At 33.7% G+C, this 23,022-nt stretch overlaps 1 protein-coding gene across 2 annotated transcripts in view; it reads right to left on the reverse strand.

Moving 5' to 3' along the window:
* The window catches only part of LOC114333661 (teneurin-a), a 499,544-nt gene that overhangs the window by 338,140 nt on the left and 138,382 nt on the right, over window positions 1-23,022 (reverse strand). For both annotated transcript variants that reach the window (XM_050653925.1, XM_050653924.1), the window contains exon 5: window positions 9,826-10,215. In XM_050653925.1, the coding sequence (XP_050509882.1) occupies window positions 9,826-10,215 (390 nt within the window). The remainder of the gene's footprint in view (window positions 1-9,825; window positions 10,216-23,022) is intronic.

Consider the following 23,022-nt stretch of genomic DNA (forward strand, 5'->3'; position numbering starts at 1 on the left):
AATAATAAAGGAGTCCATGGTGAATATGTAAATATTGTGAGGGATACGTATGAGGGAGTAACGACTAGTATTAGGACAGGTGTGGGAGAGACTGATAAATTTCATGTGAAAGTAGGATTGCACCAAGGTTCGGTGCTTAGTCCGTATTTATTCTCATTAGTTTTGGACCAGATAACAGTGAAACTACAGGGTAACATTCCATGGTGCTTAATGTATGCTGATGATGTAGTGGTATTAGGAAATAGTGAAAGAGACTTAGAACAAAAACTGGAACTGTGGAGATAAGATCTGGAGGAAAAAGGTTTAAAACTTAGTACGACAAAGACAGAGTATTTGCAATGTTCATTTAAGGATTAAGTTACTACAAATTTGGATGGTGAACTGATTGTAAAAAGCAATAGTTTTAAGTACCTGGGATCGGTATTACAGAGTAATGGAGAAATAGATGGGGATGCATGCAGTAGAATTAGGGCTGGATGGATGAAGTGGAAGGACGCGAGTGGTGTGCTGTGTGGCAGGAAAATTTCAATGAAGTTAAAGGGAAAATTCTATAAAATAGCCATAAGACCGGCTATGATGAACGGAACTGAATGTTGGGCAGTGAAAAAGAAATAGGAACAACGAATGCATGTGGCGGATATGAGAATGTTTAGATGGATGAGTAGAGTGACAAAAAGGAATAAAATTAAAAATGAGTATATTAGGGGAAGTCTTGGTGTGGCACCAATTGATGCCAAAATGAGGGAGCATAGGTTGAGATGGTTTGGTCATGTTCAACGTCAAGACGCTAATCACCCAATACGAAGAATTGCTGAAGTGCAGATTCCTAAAAGGAGTAGGAGAGACCAGAGAAAACGTAGGGAGAGACGATTAGGCAGGACATGTTGGTAAAGGGGATTAACATTTATATGACCCAAGATAGAATTGTATGGAGAAATGCAATTAGGGTAGCCGACCCCGCATAGGGATAAGGCAAAGAGAATGATAATGGTGTGGGTTGGCCGTGGTATTTTCAAGATCTTCATCTTCATCAGCGTTATGTTGAGCGTTTCTTACAATAGTATTGAGCATACAGAGTAATGCAGAAAATGACATCTATACCTGACATTAATGCTACTATTACAAAATCTTTTAACTTTGATAAAGCCTTGTCGGACTTACTCTATTCTCGCTCTTACTTCTTGTTAATATTCAACTTAATTGTTGAACCAGTAGCCAAGATATTTGTATTTGTCTACGTATTCAAGCTATTGGTGGTTCACATATATTGGAAGGGATACATTTTTGTCCTTTGATATTTTGATAACTTTAATTTTCGCAGGATTGATCTTCATCACCATTTTTTCACAACTCTCAGCGACCCTGAAAAACAGTATCTGGAGACTATGGTCTGAATCAACCATTAACTTTCTTCTTATAGTGCCTATCCGTTACGGATGTTGGACATTAACATGGCTATTCTGACTTTGTTGACTGCTGCCCTGAAAAGTCCGGTAGTGGTTAAGTTAAACCATTTTCGCAGGTTATGCAGCCAGGATATTCTTCTTCGTCCTGGACCTCTTTCCCCATGCACTTTACCTTGAAATATGGTCCGAAGTAGGTCATATCGTTGTTCATTGCGCATTATATGGCCCAGGTATTCCAGTTTGCGACGTTTTATGGTTACAACTAAATCGCGCTCTTTACCCATTCTTTGTAGAACTTCTTCGTTGGTAACTCTGTCTATCCAGGAAATCCTCAACATGCGTCTATAGCACCACATCTCAAATGCTTCGAGTCTCTTCAGTGATGCTTCAGTTAAGGTCCATGACTCCACGCCATATAAAAGAACGGAGAATATTACATTTACAGAGAATATTACGGAGAACATTTTAGTAAACGAACTTTTATTTCCAATTTTATATCGTGGCTGTTAAAGATTTTTTTCATTTTGATGAAAGCTGATCTTGCCTTCTCGATCCTTATCTTAATTTCCGTCAATTGGTCCCACTGTTCATTTAAGTTTGCACCCAAATAACAAAAGTTGGTGATTTGTGTTATAGGTTGTTGGTTAACTAGTAATTGACCAGGTGATATCCTATTTTTGCTTATAACCATGTATTTGGTTTTTTTGATGTTAAAATCAAGCCCAAACCTGCTACTTACTTCTGCCACCCTGGAAACAAGTGTCTGCAGACTTTCAAGACTGTCTGCAAAAATGAGAGTATCATCAGCGCATCTTATGTTGTTTAATCGTTCTCCGTTTATAAGTATTCCAATCATTAACTTACATTATATTTATTTACTCTTTGGCATTTACGCTGATACCTTCGGAAGAGTGCGATAAAATGTTGGCAAATATTACCTCCGGGTAGACGTTAAACAATATCGGTGATGGCGCACAACCCTGTCTGACACTCGTTGTATTTCAAATAGTCTTGTCGTGTTACCATTGGTCTTTATGCTTGCTGTCGGATTCTAATAAAAAGCTTCTATAAATTTGAGAATCCCTTTTATCGATTCAGATGTCGTTCAATATTTCTCTCAAGGTCCTGTGCTGCACTCTGAAGCCAAATTGTTTTTGACCGGTGACCTCGTTACATATTCTATATAGTACATTCTGTATGATTTGCGAAAAAAGCTTCAGAATGTTATTTAGTAGACTTCTAAAGCAGAAGTCCTGGCCTAACATAGAATGTACTCAAAGAATTATTTAAGTACGAAACTAACAACTTACACGAACATTTTTAAGAATGCATAAGTCAATTGAAATCGCTAAGGAATGAAAAAATCATATGTCAGACCTCTACATAAAAAGGGTAACGAGAACAATTGTGAAAATATAAATAAATTGTCACCCGTCGCTGGCGACAGTTCCATTCACTGCTTTCTCCAAATGAAAGCAAGTTTCTACCTTCTGTTAGCTTTCGAAAGCAACACATTTCTCTCAGTACGCGAACCTTTCTTTGGGTTCAATTATCGCTGAACAAATGCGTTTCCTCTTTGTGCATTAGTAGAAGACGGTAATCCGATATAGACAAATCGCTAATCCACTAAAACCATTAAATCTAGTACGGGAAGCAACCACGTGTTGAAACCGGCATATGTGACATTGACCTATACGCGATTGTTGAAACAGTGACTTGGGTAAGATTTTTTATAAAGTTATAATATTGTCTGTACTCTTAATAAACAATGTCTCAATAGATTGGAAGCATTTGAAATGTGGACATATCGAATAATGCTGAGAATCTCCTGGACAGACAGAATAACCAATGAGGAAGTACTAAGGAGAATACAGAACAGCAGAGAGATACTGGATTCCATCAAAATACGGAAACTTCAATACTTGGGTCATATAACACGTGGTGACAGATACGAACTCCTAAAATTAATTATGCAGGGAAAGATTCAAGGAAGACGCAGCATAGGTAGGAGAAAAATGTTCTTGCTGAACAATTTCAGAGAATGGTTTGGATGCAGCTCAACTGAACTCTTTCGGGCTGTAGTGTCAAAAGTTAGAATAGCAATGATGATTGCCAACCTTCGTTTGGGAGATGGCACGTAAAGAAAAAGAATATTGTCTGTATATCCTAATCCCTCTCCAATTTCCACTTGAATCAGCAAAACCTAAAAACATACAGTCCACACTTTCAAGCATTATGTTTATTTTTTAGTAAGTGTCTCACATTAAAAGGTTTATAACTTTTACTTCTTTATATAAAAACTAAATTGTAAGCTTTTAGCAATAATAATCTGCTAATATTCGGCAAACATCTTAAGTAGCCCTTTGTAGAACACTTGGATACAATATCTTTAAAAGACCTTTATGAGTTTCTTCTTCGACTTCGGAATTTAATTCCTTTAATAGCGAGCGAAACCTCAAAATACAATACTTGTAAAACCAACTCCTCTATCCATCAATCCCCAGGAAAACCATCACTCGGTATGACTTTGTAAAGTTTGGAAAAGGCCATAGGGCAAAGGGTCGGCGGATTTATAGAACGAACGAGTGACAGGGGTGAACTGAGCCGTATTCGAATGGTAATAATGATTGTCGCTCTCGAGAACTTTTCTTCTTCTCTCTGGTAAATGGAAAATGATAAAAGGTTTGTAGTTTGAACGTGGTGGAACTAAACCCACAAATATTTGAAATTCTTTCTTATGTTAAAAGGGGAAATACTTCTAGTTGGTTGTATACCATAGTAAAAATACTGAAGAAATAAACAGAATCGCTTTGTAACTGGTATATGAATTTTATTAAAAAATTTCTTTTAAAAATTATCCAAATTGGATTATTAAACATCACAGAATGAAAGTTTTCAGTCTTATCAGAGCACTATCAGGTTACACCCAGAAACAAGTAAACTATTGTAAGTTAAAGCAAAAGTGGTGAAATTTTGACTGTTGAAAAAATTTCTAAGGAAGTTTAGAGAAAGTAACCACATGTTTTAATTTTTTCAACAGTCAAAATTTCACACATTTTGCTTTAACTTACAGTAGTTTACTTGTTTTAGGTGTAACCTGATGATGTATTTAAAATCCAATTTGGATCATTTTTAAAACACATTTTTTAATAAAATTTATTAACGCCACACAATAACGACCAATCTTTTCAGAGCAGCAGTGTGCAAAGTACAGATAGCCATGATATTGGCCAGCATCCGAAACGGATATGCAATACAAAAAGAAGTAGTACCCAACATTAGAAGGTCTTTAATAATGATCATTGACGATAGTTTTTACCTAGAAGAGCAAATAACAGTTGAGCTTGCTTGTGAAATATTAAAACTTAAGTTGGAAACCCAGTTTTCTACACAATTCATTACACCTTAACTTTAAAGTTCTGACTCAAGATGCGAAGGATGACATAAAACCAAATATTTTTGTATTGAATATAATGTTTCCTTAAAACTGACTATAAGCGGCCCAGTGTAGGGAACACTATAAAGAACCGATGGAGGCCTATGTCCAGCAGTGGACGCGATTAGATGACTGATGATGATGAATATTTCGTATATTAAACAATGTATGTAATTCTGATTATGAAATAACCAAAAACCATTTGAATGAAATTTATTTAAATATAAAAATATCGATTTGGTCTTATTCCATTTATTTTTCGAAACTGAAAATAATACTAACGAATTGTTACAATGCCTTTTGTCCGTCTCTGATATGAGGTAAAAGAAAAAAGGTTCCCCATTCAGTTAGAAAGTTGTTTGCAAAGAGAAAGTTTTCCCTATAAGACTGTAGGCTATTTGTAATATCTCTTGGTCTAAAATTTGATTTTAGTATTTGCAGTCAACCTTAGCAGTAAAATGCGTAGTGTACTTTTTTACTCCAAAACCTCAAAACTTGAGGCATTTGGTTGATATTAATAATTCTCATTCAGTTCTTTGTTTATTATACGAGGTAAGTCGTGAGGAACTGTGCGTACTCATACTTAGTATGGAGGACCCTATGAGTAATTCTTCTTCTTGTAGTGCCTATCCGTTTCGGATATTGGCGACCATCATGGCAATCTCTACTTTGCACACTGCTGCTCTAAAAGATTTGTGGTTGTTGTGTTGAACCACGTACGTAATTTTTCAACCAGAAAATCCTTCGTCTTTCTGGTCCACGTTTGTCTCCAACTTGTTCTTGTAAAATTAGTTGCAGCAGTCCATATATTTTGCTGTTAATAGAGACACAACTAATATTCCTCCATTTCATTAATGCACTATTGACAGATGTTGTGTACGTAGATCTCTTACAAAATACTCTATTATTTATTGTATATTATTATAGTTTTATTATACTCAATTACCTTCATGCATCTTCTGGAAGCAGGTGGTTAGGACAAGGGGGCCTCATGCATGACCACCTAGATCACCTCATTTTAACCCTGTCAATGTCTTTTTGTCTTCCCTGCTATTGCTCTTAGTGTCTTCATTTCGGTTGTTCGTAGCATGCTTTTCGTTTTATTGGTGTCTTCTCTTGATTCAATGCCATAAGTCATAACAGGTCTTATGCAAATTTTACAAATTATAACTTTGCTGTCCATTCTCATATATGGGTTATTCCACACCACATCTCTCAAACATCCGGACAAGACAGCGGCCTTGTTAATTTGTCCTCTTAGGTCTCTGGTCGGGTAATGATGACTTGATAATTCTACACATAGATAATTGAACTGGTTTAGCTGTTCTATGGATTTTCCCTCTACCACGAGCTTGCATCTAATTGGATATTTCGCAATGGTAATGCATTTTGTTTTCTGCGTGGATATGTTCATGTTGAGTCGTCGACATGCTTGGGAGAATCGATAAAGTTGTCTTTGTAGGTCATTTATAAATCGTAAATCGATATTCTGTTCTCTTCTAGTACTTTTCAATTTTTTTAATTTCCTTAGTGCTTCCTTTACCTCTCCCTTCTCGATGTTTATTTCTTCGCCCTTCGTCAATTCAGGTGTTGGTGGTTCATTATCGTCACCTTTAGCAAATAGAGATCGAAAGGAGTCTGCGCTTGTTTCATTTTGAATGTGTTTCGTTTTTATCAGTTTGTTTATCTCTTTTCTTTGTACTCTGATCACCTTCTATATTTCATTTTATGTTCCGTAGAAGTCACGTTCCAACTTGCCAGTGTCCCGTATATTCGTTTCGTTTCTGATTCGTTTATGGTGGTTTTATGCCTGTTTTCTTACTTTCCTCACATTTTATCTCAAAGAGTTTATTCAGAAATAAAAGCATAAGAAGAAATACAAAGATTAAAAGATTATTAAATTAGTAGATTATGAAATTTATCCACAAACACATTTAAAAGATTCCTCTACATGCTTCATCTTAAGTAATTTAATAATGACAACACATTCCGAAGCTTTTGAGTAATCTTAAAAGCAAACATACGCACCCTAGCTAATATCTCTACATCACTGCCCAAGAATTTCCTTTCCAAATAGAACTCCTTGAGTTTAAAGGCCGTTCTGAAACTTAAACGAAGTTCCTCGCATATTCGTCTTACAATTTTCGTATAAGGCAACCAGTTTTAAAAAATAATCACTACGCAAATTTTTTCGGATGATATTAGCCTTATGTGAATAATTATTTTATATATTGTATATTTATCTATTTTCTTATTTGATATTAGAAACCTAAAGAAAAGTAAAAATAATGAATTCAATGTAAAAGTTTTTGTTAGTATTATTTTTAATCAAAAAAGATAGTAGTCATACATATTCCTAATTAAATCATATTAAGTACATATTTTCTCTCTCAGATTATCTTTAAAGAATTTAATTAAATTAAAGCTTACGAAAATCAATAAAGAATACATAAAAGGCATCATTTATTTTTCTTGACATCGAAACTTCTAATATGTGGATGTTCATATTGTATTAGAGCTTGCAAATTTTATAATCTCATAAATATACAGTGCAAGTCATGAGGAACTCTACTAGACCAGCGCGTTCAGGAAAAATAAATCAATTTTTAAATACAGCATCTATCGAGTTACAATTTTTGACATTGGATCCTGAATGACGTCAGGAAAAAAGTCTGATGGTATTTACAGTGCACAAAATGCCCCCAAACGTACATAAACGTGTCAAAATCAGTATCATTCTGATTTCAATTTCTGGACTGGGTTCGGTATCTATTACAAATTGTGCGCTTTAATTCCAGTAAAGGTTTGTTATTATTCGTAAGTCTCTTTTGTCTATGTTTTTTTTCTTTATAATTTGGACTAAGTTTTCACGTGTTACTTTGTCAAAAGCTTTTTCAAAATCAACATAACAAACATGCACATCAACATTCATATCCATGCAACTTAGAGCTATCATTTTAACACATTACTCCGTCAGAGGGGCTACATAATCAGAGCAGATCAAGTAGTCCACTGATGATCTCTGGAGAAAGTAAATCGTAGGTAAGGGAAGGATTGATCATCTCTGAATCGAATTGAAACATGAACTGTCATTTTATAATTTTTACAACTTTTTTCTAAGGACGTCCTTTTGTTCTGTCAGTTAGTTTAATGATTATTGATCACCAAAAAACTGCCTAAACGTGCATAGAAATCGACCCACTTAAAAATGTATCATTTTTTATGTCTCATACTTCCTAAACCTGTTGACAGATTTAAGTGATTTTTTGAACATGATATAGCCTGAATCTTTAACAATACCACTGTAATAATATTGTTGCTAAACAGGTAAATTTTCATTGTATACCGGGTGTACAAATCAAACTGTGTTTTTTTCTCAAAATTCGCATCACCCTGTGGAATATTTTAGCATTTATAAAATACTGAAATTAAAACCCAACTATAGCCTCAGGCTTTCTTAACATTCTGTTTTTTGATTCATATGTTTATGTTGGATAATAAAAAAGTTAGGTTCTTTAACAACTAGACATGTTCTTCATCAATACACGGCGTTTCTAAATAAGTGCGACACACTTTAAGGGGTAATTCTGCATGAAAAATAATGACAGTTGGCTTCATAAACGTATGTCCGCAAATGTTTTGTTTCCGTGATACGGGATGTTGAATTTTTTCTTACAAACTGACGATTTGTTTATTTCTTTAAAACCAGATATGCAAATGAAATTTGGTACGTTTTAAGAGATAGATATTGCAGATTTTTGACATAAAATTAAGAATTTTATATTCACCATTAGCGTGCATACGGGTAATATGATCGGTCATATTACACGTATGCGCGCTAACGGTGAATATTAAATTCTTAATTGATATTAAATTCTTAATTGAATGTCAAAAAATGTGCAATAAATACGTTTTAAATCCATCGAATTTCATTGGCATAACTCAATGTCCAATATCAAACATTCAGAATTCATATTCGATATTGAACAGTATATCTTTATCACCCCGTACATCATATTAACCAATTTGTTATCATATTTAAACATGTGCGGGATATTTCATTTGTTTATTTGTCGTAATTTATAAGCTATATTTTGGCAATGAACATTAAATTAGCTGACTAATTAACTTTGTTGTCGTGTGGCCCATGACCTAATTCATGTTGCCAACAAGTAATAATACAATTTAGAATCATTCTCAAGAATCATTTCGACCAGGCCAGAGGTGCCTTTAACTTCAGTCAATATGTAGCATCATAGAGTCTTCAACTAAACGTGTACCAGTAACAAGTCAATATTCAAAGTTCTCCCGGGGTAATTACCCTAGTGTCGGTTTTATAAATAAATTCTTTTATCGCTATTGGTGTTTCCCTTATCTGAAGAACAGCCTACACTGAGCCCTAGGATTATACACTCAACTAGTTTTAAAGCAATAAAATAAATCGTCAGTTTGTAAGAAAAAATTCAACATCCCGTATCTCGGAAACAAAACATTTGCGGACATACGTTTATGAAGCCAACTGTCATTATTTTTCATGCAGAATTACCCCTTAAATTTTGTCGTTCTTATTTAGAAACACCGTATATTGATGAAGAACATGTCTAGTTGTTAAAAGTATCTAACTTTTTTATTATCCAACATAAACGAACGAATTAAAAAACAGAATGTTAAGAGTACTTGAGGCTATAGTTGGGTTTTAATTTCAGTATTTTATAAATGCTAGAATATTTCACAGGGTGATGCGAACTTTGAGAAAAAAACACAGTTTGATTGGTACACCCGGTATACAATGAAAATTTGCCTGTTTAGCAACAAAATTATTACAGTGGTATTGTTAAAGAATTAGGCTATAAAATGTTCAAAAAATCACTTAAATAAGCCAACAGGTTTAGGAAATATGAGACACCAAAAATGACCAAATTTTTAAGTGGGCCCATTTCTATGCACGTAAGTTTATATAAAAACGTCCAATCAACAACTTACCTTCACTAACATCCCTCTTTCGTCTCAGCCGATGATCAATTCTTCCTCCTTTAACGAACTCCACGAAATCATACTGCGTAACACTCGGAGCCACATTCCTTCTCCCATAAACAGCGAAATTCGCGCCCCACGGCAAAGTAAAATTAAAATTGATAAACGCTGGCTGTTTATTCCTGAATTCGCTGTTCCAGAATTGATAGGGCGGAATGGTTGCCGAATGCAAAGTATCCAGCTCGGTTTGCTCGAGTAACGGTAATGGAGGCCATTGCGTTTGCGGTTGTTGCTGTTGCTGCTGTTGTTGTTGCTGTTGTGAAGGTTGCTGGTGTTGGATGGAGCTATGAGCTGTGGTGGCGCTCGCCGAATGTTCGGCTGTACTGGTCGGCAGCGATTCTGCAATAAATAAAGTTGCTGAGTAATCATTTAGGGAATAACATTACGGTAGTTTGTACTATGTAGGTCAGACCTTATGATATTACGTAACAAGTAAGCGCAATTAAATAACTAAATTTATTGTAAATAAAACGGTTACGTAAAATTTATCCATCTGTGCTATATTAGTATATAATAAAAGACAAAATATATTTTTGAACTGAAAACTTCTTTAATGACGTTGTGCACTTTTTGGATGAGGAAAAAGCATTGAATTCGCGACCATCATCTGTACGTATTGTTATATTTCTATTTGATATGAAAATTACATTTTGATAATTATAAACAAAATTCAATTTAATATAAAATATTTTCAATTTTCTCAACCACGGGCATATAAATTTAGAACAACCTGTATACAACAAATTGTTATATGTAATTTTAAGAAGTGATTAGAAGAAGCTTACGAAACTCGGGACAATGCGCCGAGAATAAACAAAGTGAATTGCGCGTACCATTATCGTTGTTCGCGGAAGGTTCGATCATTAGCCTATGCTAAATAAGACTCAATTGAAATAGATAATAGTTCATTATCGGTGTTCGCGGAAGGTTTGATCATTAGCCTATGCTAAATAAGACTCATTTGAAGTAGATAATAGGTCATTAAATTTTGTAAATAGTAGAAAGTAATTTTAGAATGGGAATTAACTATTTTTTTTGGAAATCCATTAAGCATATTTAGAAAGATTAAAAATTGGTTTTGAGGAATACTGCGAATGAGAGTTGGTGGTGGAAGGTTGATTTGTGAATCTGGAAGGGATATTTAGAAAGTAGGGGAATGAATGAAAAAGATAGATCAGAATGTTTTGAGCTGTCGAGAAGTGAAGTCCAGTAGTAGACGGTAGTGTACGGAGAGTGAGAAGGCCGGTGTAGTTCCGTGAGTGTGGAGTATCTATCGTGGAACGAGAGGTAGGCCAGGTCGAGAGTAAAGAACCTCCTTGAGCCAAGAGTGTCCCAGTAGCTGATTGAAGTTTCGAAAAAGGTAGAAACACGGCATCACGACAGAAGCAGGAACGGGAGCTATACGAGCTAGTTTTCAAAGGAGAACATTACTGGAAGCCAGGACGAGGTGTTAATCGCAGCCAAGGATAGCAGGAAACGGGTCTTGTGTGAAGACATTCTCAGTTCACCAGAAAAAGATCAGTCTCATTTGTTTGGACATGAATGTATGGGTTTTTCGTATTAAATACCACATTTAAAATTGAAGAACATAATCAATAATATCAGAAAAGCTTCATCAAACTTAAATAGAATTGTTGCTAATAAATCATAATAGTTAAATGTTAATAAAAACTTTCAATTGGAAACCAAAAGGAAATAAGATTCCCATGTGTAAATGTTATGTTTAAGAATAATAAGATATAGCAAATATTAAGCAGTGATTGCCATTTAAATAAAAATAAACAATATTTTGATCATAATTGTAACCCATATGTGTGTATTATTTTACTCTTTTCTTTCCTATCCCGATTAGGAACCATTGAGAAATACTTAGAAGTCACGTAAGTAAGTAATTAATTTTATAAAAAGCCCTGAGATTGAAAACATATTGATATGTGATCTGGTAAATTAATTAGATTATTATTAATGCATTGATTAAATTAAATGACATATAAGAATATTATCTCATATCAATAATAAAGATCACATCAGTATATACAGTGATGAGCGCGCTAAAAACTGAAAAAATATCGCAAAAAATAATGCGTTGTAAAATAAAAAGAGATGCAACTAATAGAGGTGGAAGTTATCGGTATAAACTTATAAATCATGATCTCTTAAAATAGCTTCCCACCTTCAGACGTTATCTTTTTTAACTAGTTTTGATGGGAAATGAGCCACAATTTTGCTAAAAAAAATGATTTTATTAACGTTTCGACGCCCAAATCGGGTGTCGTTGTCAAAATACAAAAAATATTAATGAATTAAACAAAAATGTTGTTGCTTAGTAAAAAATTCCTCTAATAATTTATTTAACCTGACTATATATTATACATTTTAAAGTAGAAGACTTTAAAATGATATCGCCAATATTTATGAGTTGCGTTCCTGGGACGACTTTATTGAATGATAGTTCATTCGATTATATGAAATCAACCCCAACTCAAGAATATCCGTCACAAAAAAATCATAACATGTGATCTGTCTTTAAAAAGCAATGGTGACAGTAAAATTCTCGCGCCAGAGATTAAGAGATTCCATAGTAAATCACGAGCTGTTGATATTTGTTTTAGAGTTGGTGACTGCATAGCTCCACCGAGGACGCATAAGATGCACAAATAGCTATCTGTCTAAATGGAGTATATTATAATATCTCCCTGTGTGTCGCATAAGTAAGGCCCAAATATTTAAGTTTGCGATTTTTAACTGTTCTAACGACTTCCGTAACTTTTACCATTTGATGCAAAACAACAACGTTACGAACTCTATCCTTAAAAGTAAGTGTAGGGTTCAAGGGTACTGCTTTTCCAGATCTTATGTATTCTAGTTTCTTATGTATTCTATTATTATTTTGTTTTGCTAATTTTTCTTCTATACAATTAGATTAATTTTGATATTATAAAATTTTTCTTGTTATTTCCAAATTGGAATTAATTTTATAGTTATAAATAAAATAAGCTGAAAAATCACAAATGCCGGGTACGGACGAGATACCAGCAGAATTTCTGCATTATGGTGGAGAAACACTACATCGTCAAATCAATCAATTAATAACACAGATATGGTTAGAAGAAAGGATACCAACAAGATGGAAGGAAAACATCATAGTGCCCATTCAGAAAAAAGGGGACAAGACAAAATGCGCGAATTACAGAGGAATTTCACTCTTAAACACGGCATATAAAATCCTCTCAAACATCATTCTTAGTAGATTAGTAGACTAACCCCTTATGCTGAAAATGTCTTAGGAGAATATCAAGCCGGATCTAGGGCAAACAGATCCACAATAGATCAACTGTTCACACTGAGACAGCTTCTAGAAAAGGGATGGGAGTATAACAGAGCCATACACAATCTTTTCATAGACTTTCGACAGGCATATGACAGCGTAGAAAGAAGCCAAGTATGGAATGTCATGGCGGAGTTCTCTATACCAAAGAAACTCATTCGGATGACTAAAGTCTGTATGGAGGGTGTAAATTATAAACTGTCTGACAGCTTCGAAATCAACAGTGGACTCAAACAGGGTGATGCGTTATCTCCACTACTTTTTAACCTTGTATTAGAGAAAGCCATGAGGTCGGCCGAAATAAAAACAGGACTGCTATCAGTTCAAGGTTCCAAGTTATTACTAGTATACGCAGATGACATTGATCTCGTTGGAGACTCCATCCTATCCACAAAAGCCATTTTCAACAAGGTGGAAGGAGCAACAAGCGAAGTAGGGCTGAGGATTAATGAAAAGAAGAAGTAGAAGTATATGTGTATAAATAGAACGCCACGAAGAGAGAGGATAGGACAAAATGTGACGATCAACACCTTCAATTTCGAAAGAGTACAACGTTTTAAGTATCTGGGGCCCGTAATCACAGCTGACAATGATGTTACTGAAGAAATAAAAGATAGAATCCAATCAGCAAATCGCTGTCTCTTCGCACTGGATAAGCTTATAAAATTAAAAAATCTTACAAGAAGTTCCAAGATCAAAATCTATAAATCCATCGTCAGACCTGTACTAACATATGGTTGCGAAACGTGGACCATGACCAAATCAAACGAAGAAAAGCTCAGACGATTTGAACGAAAAATACTTAGAAAAATTTTCGGACCTCACCACGACGTTAACACAAACCAATATATTATCAGAACCAACTTCGAATTAAAAGAACTCTACAATGACACCCATATTGTCCAAGAAATTGAATCACAGCGACTAAGATGGGCAGGCTACGTGCACAGACTTCATAACGAGAGACTTGAAGACTTGTATGGGAGGAGATTCCTACACGAAAAAGACTACTCGGACGTCCCAGAATGCGATGGAGAGATAACATTCAAGCAGATCTCCGAAAAATGAACATCCCATTTGACTCTAGCTTGATGGAACACCGAACAAATTGGAAGAAAGTTGTACAGTCAGGCAGGACCCACCCAGGGTTGTAGCGCTACGTGATAATGATGATTAATTTTATAGCATCTTCTTCACTTTTTTTAATAATTAACTTAATTTTTGATCTTTAAATTGCACACTGTTCTATTATTATATTTCTTATTAAATACATATTATTAGGTCTTCGAAGATGAGAAAATATTAAGGCGGTGTTTTCAAAAGAACAAAAAGTCTGTAAATACCTACAAAATCATTAAACCAATAATTAACAAAAAAGGTTTTTCTTACAAAATGTATTTATTTCATATTGTTTAAAGACACAATTAGCCAAGTCTAACAAAATGGCCTTTTACCTTTTTGGCTTTTTAGCAGATCTAGGTCTGATTACTGACGTTTGTACTTTTAATAATTATTGTCAGCACTAAAAAGGCTAACGCAGAGTTTAATTTCGTGGGAGTTTTATTAAATGCTTGCAACAACAGACACAGCATCCCCAACAGCCTGTAACGGTGCCAAACTCGACAAAATTACATTTTCATTACGTTTTCTCATTAAGTAAGGCCAAAAATGCAGAGGCGGATTAGAAACACTGGGAAAATATTTGTATCCTTCAAAATATATTGGCTGTTACTACTTTCTAAAAGAAAAATGTTCAGTTTCGGAAAAAAACTCTTAAAACAAATCTTCTTCTTCTTTGAGCACCGTGCCCAAATTTTAGGCGTGGATTGATAGCTTCCATGAAAATTTGTCGATATTTTTCTCGATCTTGAGCGACATGTAACAATTCATCTGCTGATAAGGCAGTCCCTTGACGAAGGTTTAGAGCCATGAACATTTTTTCCTATCAATTCCTCTTTTTCCCTCGATATTTTCGTCAATTGTTTACTGCAGTATCTAATATTTGCTACTTCTCATTATATGCCCCAGATATTCTCTTCTATTCTATAATCTAACAATAAAACACCGAAAACGTTTGTTTTCTATACTTCCACAAAATTTATTATAACTATGTGACTACAGCTGTTTCGGCAGAGTGCCTTTCTCAATTGATTTAGTCTACTATGGGTTTGTCTTTTTAAAGTCTTTAACTGAAGAGGTTGAGGAGTGGGGAGCTTTTTGTCTCGAGTTGGTCAGTCAGAATTATATCTGTATTTTTTAATTTATTAATTTGCATAGAATTTATTAAAGATTATTTTGAATATGCAAAATTTGAAACTCTTCATTAAAAGAATGATTATGATCTAGAAGATGAAGTGCGTATGTAGAAGTGTCTGTTTTTCTGTTGTTGAAAGCCCTTTTGTGCTCTGCTATCCGTTTCTCAAAGGTTCTACCAGTTTGACCGATGTCAGTTTTCGGACAGTCACCACAAGTTAGTTTGTAGACACCACTCTGTAGTTGTTTTCTCTTTCGGCTTTTATTGTTCTTAATATATTTGCTTAAGTTATTGTTAGTTCTGAAAACTGGTGTTATTCCTTTCTTTTTTATGTATCTGGCTATTTTTGTTGTTATCTTGCCAGTATATGTGATAGAGCAGAAGGTACTGGGTTCTTTCTGTGGTGGTGGATAGACTAATTTCAGGGCTTTCAGGGCTGGGATGATGAATTGTGTATAGTTGTACCAGTATGGGTAGGTTTATGATATACGGAGAACTCATGTTTGTTGAACACATCCCATCCTACACAACACAAATTAGCAGCCTAATATAGCATGATACATAGACTGACAGAAATTCCTATGTCAAAAAATAACTTCGAAATAGAACTGAACATCATTAAACCAATACCAGTAAACAATGGCTATAACGAACAAACAATAATTAATAAAATTTTAAATTAAAAACTCCATAAGAAAGCCCTGAAATTAGTCTATCCACCACCACAGAAAGAACCCAGTACCTTCTTCTCTATCACGTATACTGGCAAGATAACAACAAAAATAGCCAGATATATAAAAAAGAAAGGAATAACACCAGCTTTCAGAACTAACAACAACTTAAGCAAATATTCTAAGAACAATAAGATCCGAAAGAGAAAACAATTACAGAGTGGTTTCTACAAACTAACTTGTGGTGATTGTCCGAAAACTTACATCGGTCAAACTGGCAGAACCTTTGAGAAACGGATAGCAGAACACAAAATGGCTTTCAACAATAGAAAAACAGACACTTCTACATACGCACTTCACCTTCTAGATCATAATCAGTCTTTTAATGAAGAGTTCCAAATTTTGCATATTCAAAATAAAGGCCTTAAGCTATTTTTATTATAAATTAATAAATTGAAAAATACAGATATAATTCTGAATGGCCAACTCGAGACAAACAGCTCCCCAGTCCTCAATCTCTTCAGTTAAAGACTTTTAAAAGGGCAAACCCATAGTAAACTAATTCACTTGAGAAATGCGCTCTGCCGAAACAGCTTTAGACACATAGTTATAATAAATTTTGTGGAAGTATAGAAAACAAACGTTTTCAGTGTTTTATTGTTAGATAAAATAAACTTCCATCAAGTAACGGTCGAATCCATCAATTGTCTATTCTATAAGTTTTATCTTTTTTATCTTTCAAAAGTTATTATCAACTCCGTTATTGGAGCACTCACTAATGGCTCAATATATAATGAATTGAAGATGTTGGATACTTTCAGCCATGATTGCGGTGTCATCTTCATATCGGATGTTATTAAGAGTTTCTCCCCCAATTCGAACTCCAAATTGCCCTTCTACGGCTTCGTTAAATATTATTTCCAGGTCCAAGTGAAACAAAGTTACGGATAATACATGACCTTGTCTGACATCTCTACCATGTTGGACCCTATCAAACGCTTTATCAAAATCTATAAAACAGACGTAAATTGGTTTCAATACTTCCCATGATCTTTGAAATAATGTTAGCATTGATAACAAAGCTTGCCTTGTTTCTAAGCCTCCTCTGAAACCAAATTGCTTGTTTCCCATTGTGTCATTACAGTTCTGCTGAGTTCCTTTAAGACTTATCTTGAGAAGCAATTTGAGAGGGTGACACATGAGACTAATTAGTCTAAAGTCTTTATTTAATGATGTATTTGGTTTCTTTGGGTGTGGGATGAATGCAGATTTTAACCACATTTGTGGCATATTCCAGTTTCGTATATGTATGTAGTTAAATATTTTTTTTAGTTGTAAGACATTTTCGTCATCTAGAAGTTTGAGCCCATCTGATGGTATTTGATCAGGGCCTGGAGATTTCCCATTTTTGCTTTGATTGATGATTTCTCTACTTCCGCTTTTAAAATTCTAGTACCAGTGTTCATATACTTTGCGGTGTTAAGTGGTGGCCTCGTATCCAGATAGAGATCCTTTATAATTATTTGTCCATTTCTGCTTTTTTTCGTTTAAGGAATATTTTACCTTTTTGAGTTTTTCTTGAAGAGATGTGTTCTTTTTCTCTGAGTGTAGGTAACTTCTTTAGATTTTTTTGTGTATAACAAACTCGTCATATTTTCTCTGTATTTCTTCCATTTCACGTCATCTTTGTTTTAACCAGGCCTCTTTTGTTCCTTTAAATTCGTATCTTATTTGTCAGTATATTTCTCTAAATCGAGTGTCGTCTTTATTTTCCACTTATTTCTTTGAATAAGGTTGATTATTTTATCGGTCAACCAATCCTTTCACTTTATTGGGTCATTTTCTGGTTTCAAAACTTCGTTTGCTATGGTGACAGATTCCAAAAAAGTGGCAGATGCCAAAAGACAGGGGAAAAGAAGATGGGGTAGACGTCGAAAGGGGTGGATGGACCAAATCCAGGAAATCGGGACCAATAGTAGGAAAACAGTGCAACAAATATAGGAAATGGCAGGGCACCGGAAGGCGTGGATGAAATAGGTAAAAGATGGATAGGTGACAGCAAAGTACGACGCTCTAATGGGGCATAAGGACAACGAGAATAAAAAGAAGAGGTTAAATTTTTAAAAAAATTTTATAATGGTCAAACGCACAATAGTTCCTTACAGATTTAGTTTTAATAAATATAAATATGTTATGTAAATCCAGCTTTTAATACATCTTTTTTAGTAAATTCAAATAATAAGAATAGAACCATTGTTAAAGACAAACTTAGAAGAAACATACTAATCGATATTATACAAACCATCGAAAATATCTACTTTCATAATATACAGGCAAAGATAAATGGAAAACTAACGAAGTTTATACTTGTACAAAGCGGAGTCAGACAAGGTGACTCGTTAAGCCCACTGCTCTTTAATATAATAAAGGACGAAATAATAGAAGCAGTACATAAAGGTCATGGTTACAGAATGAGGAACGAAGAAATTAAAATATTATGTTTTGCAGACGATGCCACATTAATCGCCGAGACAGAAGACGATCTCCAAAGATTAACACACGTCTTCAATACAATACAAGCAGCAATTAGACCTATATTGACATACACGGCGGAGACAAGATCTGACACATCTAAAACGAGACGACTACTAGAAACGACAGAGATGAAAATACTCCGACGAGTGCAGGGAAAAGTCTGTTGGAGAGAAGCGAAAACATAAGAAGATCATGCAATGTAGAAGACATAAGTGGATGGGTGACAAAACGGAAACAGGAGTGGAACGAACATATTAGTAGAATGGCAGAGGATAGGATAGTACGAATAGCACGAGATAAGTCACCAAATGGACGAAGAAGTATTGGCAGACCTAGAAAAAGATGGTGCGAGAACTTAAACAATTTAGGAGGCTAATATTGAAGAAGAAACAGGCTTTAAAGCCTACATACAAGAAGGAAGAAGAAGAAGAAGAAATATTATTATTTTTGTCTTGTTTTAAATCAAGTTTATTTAATAAATTATTCACACTTTATCGAAAATATTATAAGCTGATACCGACACTGAAGTAAAACATCCTTGGCAACAGTAGTGCATGTCTTGAAAGCAATTAACGAAACATCCAATTTTGAAAACAGAATAGGAACATCCACTACTTTAATTTTCTCAATTTCACAGTTTGAACAGGAACTTCTACCTGTTTAAATCACGGAAAGTTAGTTAATGTAAAGAGTTCGCCGTTAACTCGTTAACTACTGACAATGACATACAATAATTACCCTCTCATCTCCATAAAGCCCCGAGTGCTTTTCTTCCCGAACTTCAAACTTCCATCTCTTTCTTTCTCTTCGCCCGCCCGTTGAAAAAACTTACAAATACCTTTAGTCAGGGCGACTACTTTTCTGTCAAAAGTTTGTATAATTTTTTTTTAGTTTATATTTAAAACTTTACATAAATTTTTTATTGTGATATTACACAGCGCTGCAATTAAAAAAAATTAATCGATAAAGGGGAAGTGAAAGATGTTTTAGAAATTGTTTGGCGTGTTTAATGCATTGACGAAGAAACACTACATATACTTTTAGATCTGTTCAACAAGGTACATACAACAGGAGTAGTACTCCAGGATTGGTTGCTGTCCACGTTTGTAAACTACCAAAGTCAGACATGCGACCGAATGCTCCCAGTACGGAACAATTTCCTTAATAAACCACGCATTTAAGATACTCGTCAAAACAGTACATGGAAGACTATACAAACAAATAGAAGAAGATATAGATGGTACCCAGTTTGAATGTAGAGGAGAACTAGGAACGAGAGATGCTCTGTTCGCTTTTAACGTTCTCGAGCAAAGACGACTAGATATGAATCAGGATCTCTATGCCTGCTTTATAGATTATCAAATACTCTGGGCTAATTAGCAAAATTCATGGAACAGTTATTTACCAACAATTTTATTGCTGGAATCGAATTATAAGATCCTATATATTAATAATATAGGTATGCAAAGTCCGCAGATAGTGTGCTACTTTTTTTATAAACAAAATGGCGCCGACAAATCGTATTTTTTTCAATTATTGCTCTGTAACTCCGAAGATTTTAATTCTACAACAAAAACACCCAAATAAAAATTCACCGCAATTAAATTCTGCATAGAGATATGTTTTTCCTGATTTGCTCCGACGAAAATTTTCCTCGGAAAATGCGAGTTTTCCCAACAAAATCTCTAATTTTCAAATAAAGTTTTAGGTAAGTAATTATTAATGAATAATTAAATAACTTAGTGACATCAAAGCTTTCTTGGAATATATTGTAACTCCAGAAGCCGGTGAAACTTAAACGAATATTTTAGCAACAATTCAATTGTTAATTAACAATTTACGATCGCAATAATAACCAAAATAATCATGAGACATTGATCAAACTTAGAAAGATTATTAAGATGTGATGCCTATGTAATATGTTGTCGACAAAATATAAATTTTTAATTTTTTTGCATAATCTTTAAATGTTTAAAAAAAATAATCATAAACAAATTAACATTTCTCAGAAATTGTTTATTACATTATAATTTTAAAAAAATCTTAAAATGCGTATTTCAAAGGTCTTGAAAATAAATGTTTTAAAATTTTTTCCAACCATTTGCAAAAAAGTTATGAAACAGCAAAATAAACATGCGATTACTCCGTTGTTTATAATTTGTTTTAATTCTTTCAAAGCTTAAAAGTGAGTTCATGGTACAAACTAATTACTCTAAAAAAATACCAAACATTAGTTCAATGGTTATATTTTAATCTAAGATTAAAAATGTTTTTTTTTTTGTAATTTTTAGCGCGAAAGTAGGCTCGATACAGAGCTGTGGACGGGTTATAATACATAATTTTATTTATTAACTACTAACGTCGCGCGGCGGTCGTCGCTTCGAGTGAAAATTTCAGCTACGGTACTGTAGTAGTCTACTTTCGCGTGTGTAAATTACAAAAAAAAATATTTATAATCTTTAATTAAAATATAAATATTAAACTAATAATCGATATTTTTTGTAAGTAATTAGCTTGTACTTTAAACTCACTTTTACGCTTTGAAAGAATTAAAAAATATATAAACAACGTAGGAATCGTATGTTTACTTTGCTGTTTCATAACTTTTTTGCAAATGGTTGCAAAAAAGTTCTAAAGCATTCATTTTCAAGATGTTTGAAATACACATTTTGACTATTTTTTAAAATTAGATTATAATAAAAACTTTCTGAGAAACGTTAATTTCTTTATAACTAATTTTTTAAACATTTAAAGATTATTCAAAAAAATTAAAAATTTATATTTTGTCGACATAATATTAAATACGCATCTCATCTTTATAAGATTTCAAAGTTTGATCAGTGTATCATAATTATTTTGGTTATTATTGCGACCGTAAATTATTTATTAATTAACAATTGAATTGTTGCTAAAATATTCGTTTAATTTTGACCGGCTTCTGGAACTATAATCTAAACCAAGAAAGCTTTTATGTCACCGTGTTATTTAATTATTTGTAGATAATTACTTATCTAAAACTTTATTTAAAATTGAAAGATTTTGTTGGGAAAACCCGCATTTTTCGAGGAACATTTTCGTCGGAGCAGATCGGGAAAAACATGTCTTTATGCAGAATATAATTTCGGTGAATTTTTAATAAGGTGTTTTTGGTGCAAAGTTAAAATGTTCGGAGTTATGGAGCAAAATTTGGAAAAAAACACAATTTGGGGGCGCCATTTTGTTAATAAAAAAAGTAGCACACTATCTGCGGACTTTGCATACCTATATTATTAAGATATATAATCATAAGCTTCGATTCCAGCAATAAAATTGCTGGTAAATACCTTTTACCAAAAATGGCCTATTCTCCGATAATCAGCCCAGACTAAAAAGACTTTTGATAGAGTACGACATCAGAAACTCATATAACTTTTAAAATAAAAGCATGTGGATAGTCGAGATATATGAATTATTGTCAATATCTACTGGAATTAAAAAGCAAAGGTTAGAAATGTTGAAAATGTCACACTAGAATCTATAGAAGTCAAAATAGGTGTAGACAGGGTTGTGTGTTGTCCCCATTGTTATTCAATCTGTACAGCGAAGCTATTTTTAAGGAAGCAATATCAGAGGAAGAACAGGGTATATCAATAAACGGAAAAATCTTGAACAACATAAGATTCGCAGACGACACCGCTATTTTTGCAGACAGTCTAGATGCACTGCAATGATTAGTAAATAGATTACATCAAGTTAGTATAAAATATGGACTACAAATGAACGTTAAGAGAACCAAGTTCATGATTGTTTACGTCTTAGCGTAGTAAAAAAAAACAATTTATAAAAAATAACAATAAAAAAATAATAAAAAAACAAATTAACAATACAAAAAAATACAACAAAAAATACAAAAAAAAAATAAAAATTTACAAAAAAAAAATGAACAACCAAAACAGAGTATTATTTAGATAACAATTGTAGATAATAATGTTAGTTTGTTATGTATTTAGAGTTAGAAATACAGAAAAAATTCCTCTGATTGAAAAATCAAATTTGTTTGTTTTTAAAATACCAAAATGTCTGGCTAATTGGCTCGGCCAATGCCATCAAATTCACACAAGTTCATGATTATTTCTAAGCAACATACAGTAGGAAGGCTAGATATCCAGGGAAAACAAGTAGAAAAGTGAATAACTACAAATATCTGGGAACCTGGGTAAATAAAAACGACGACCAAGGAAGCTGAGGATAAAAGCCTTAAGATGCTACGTATGTTCGACTTTGTTGTATGGAATGGAAACCTGTACACTAAAAGTAGATAATATAAAAGTAGTTGGAAGCATTTTAGATGTAATGCTATAGAAGGAATTTTGAAAATA

This window comes from Diabrotica virgifera, chromosome 6 (assembly GCF_917563875.1).
Source record: "Diabrotica virgifera virgifera chromosome 6, PGI_DIABVI_V3a".
NCBI classification, from domain to species: domain Eukaryota; kingdom Metazoa; phylum Arthropoda; class Insecta; order Coleoptera; family Chrysomelidae; genus Diabrotica; species Diabrotica virgifera.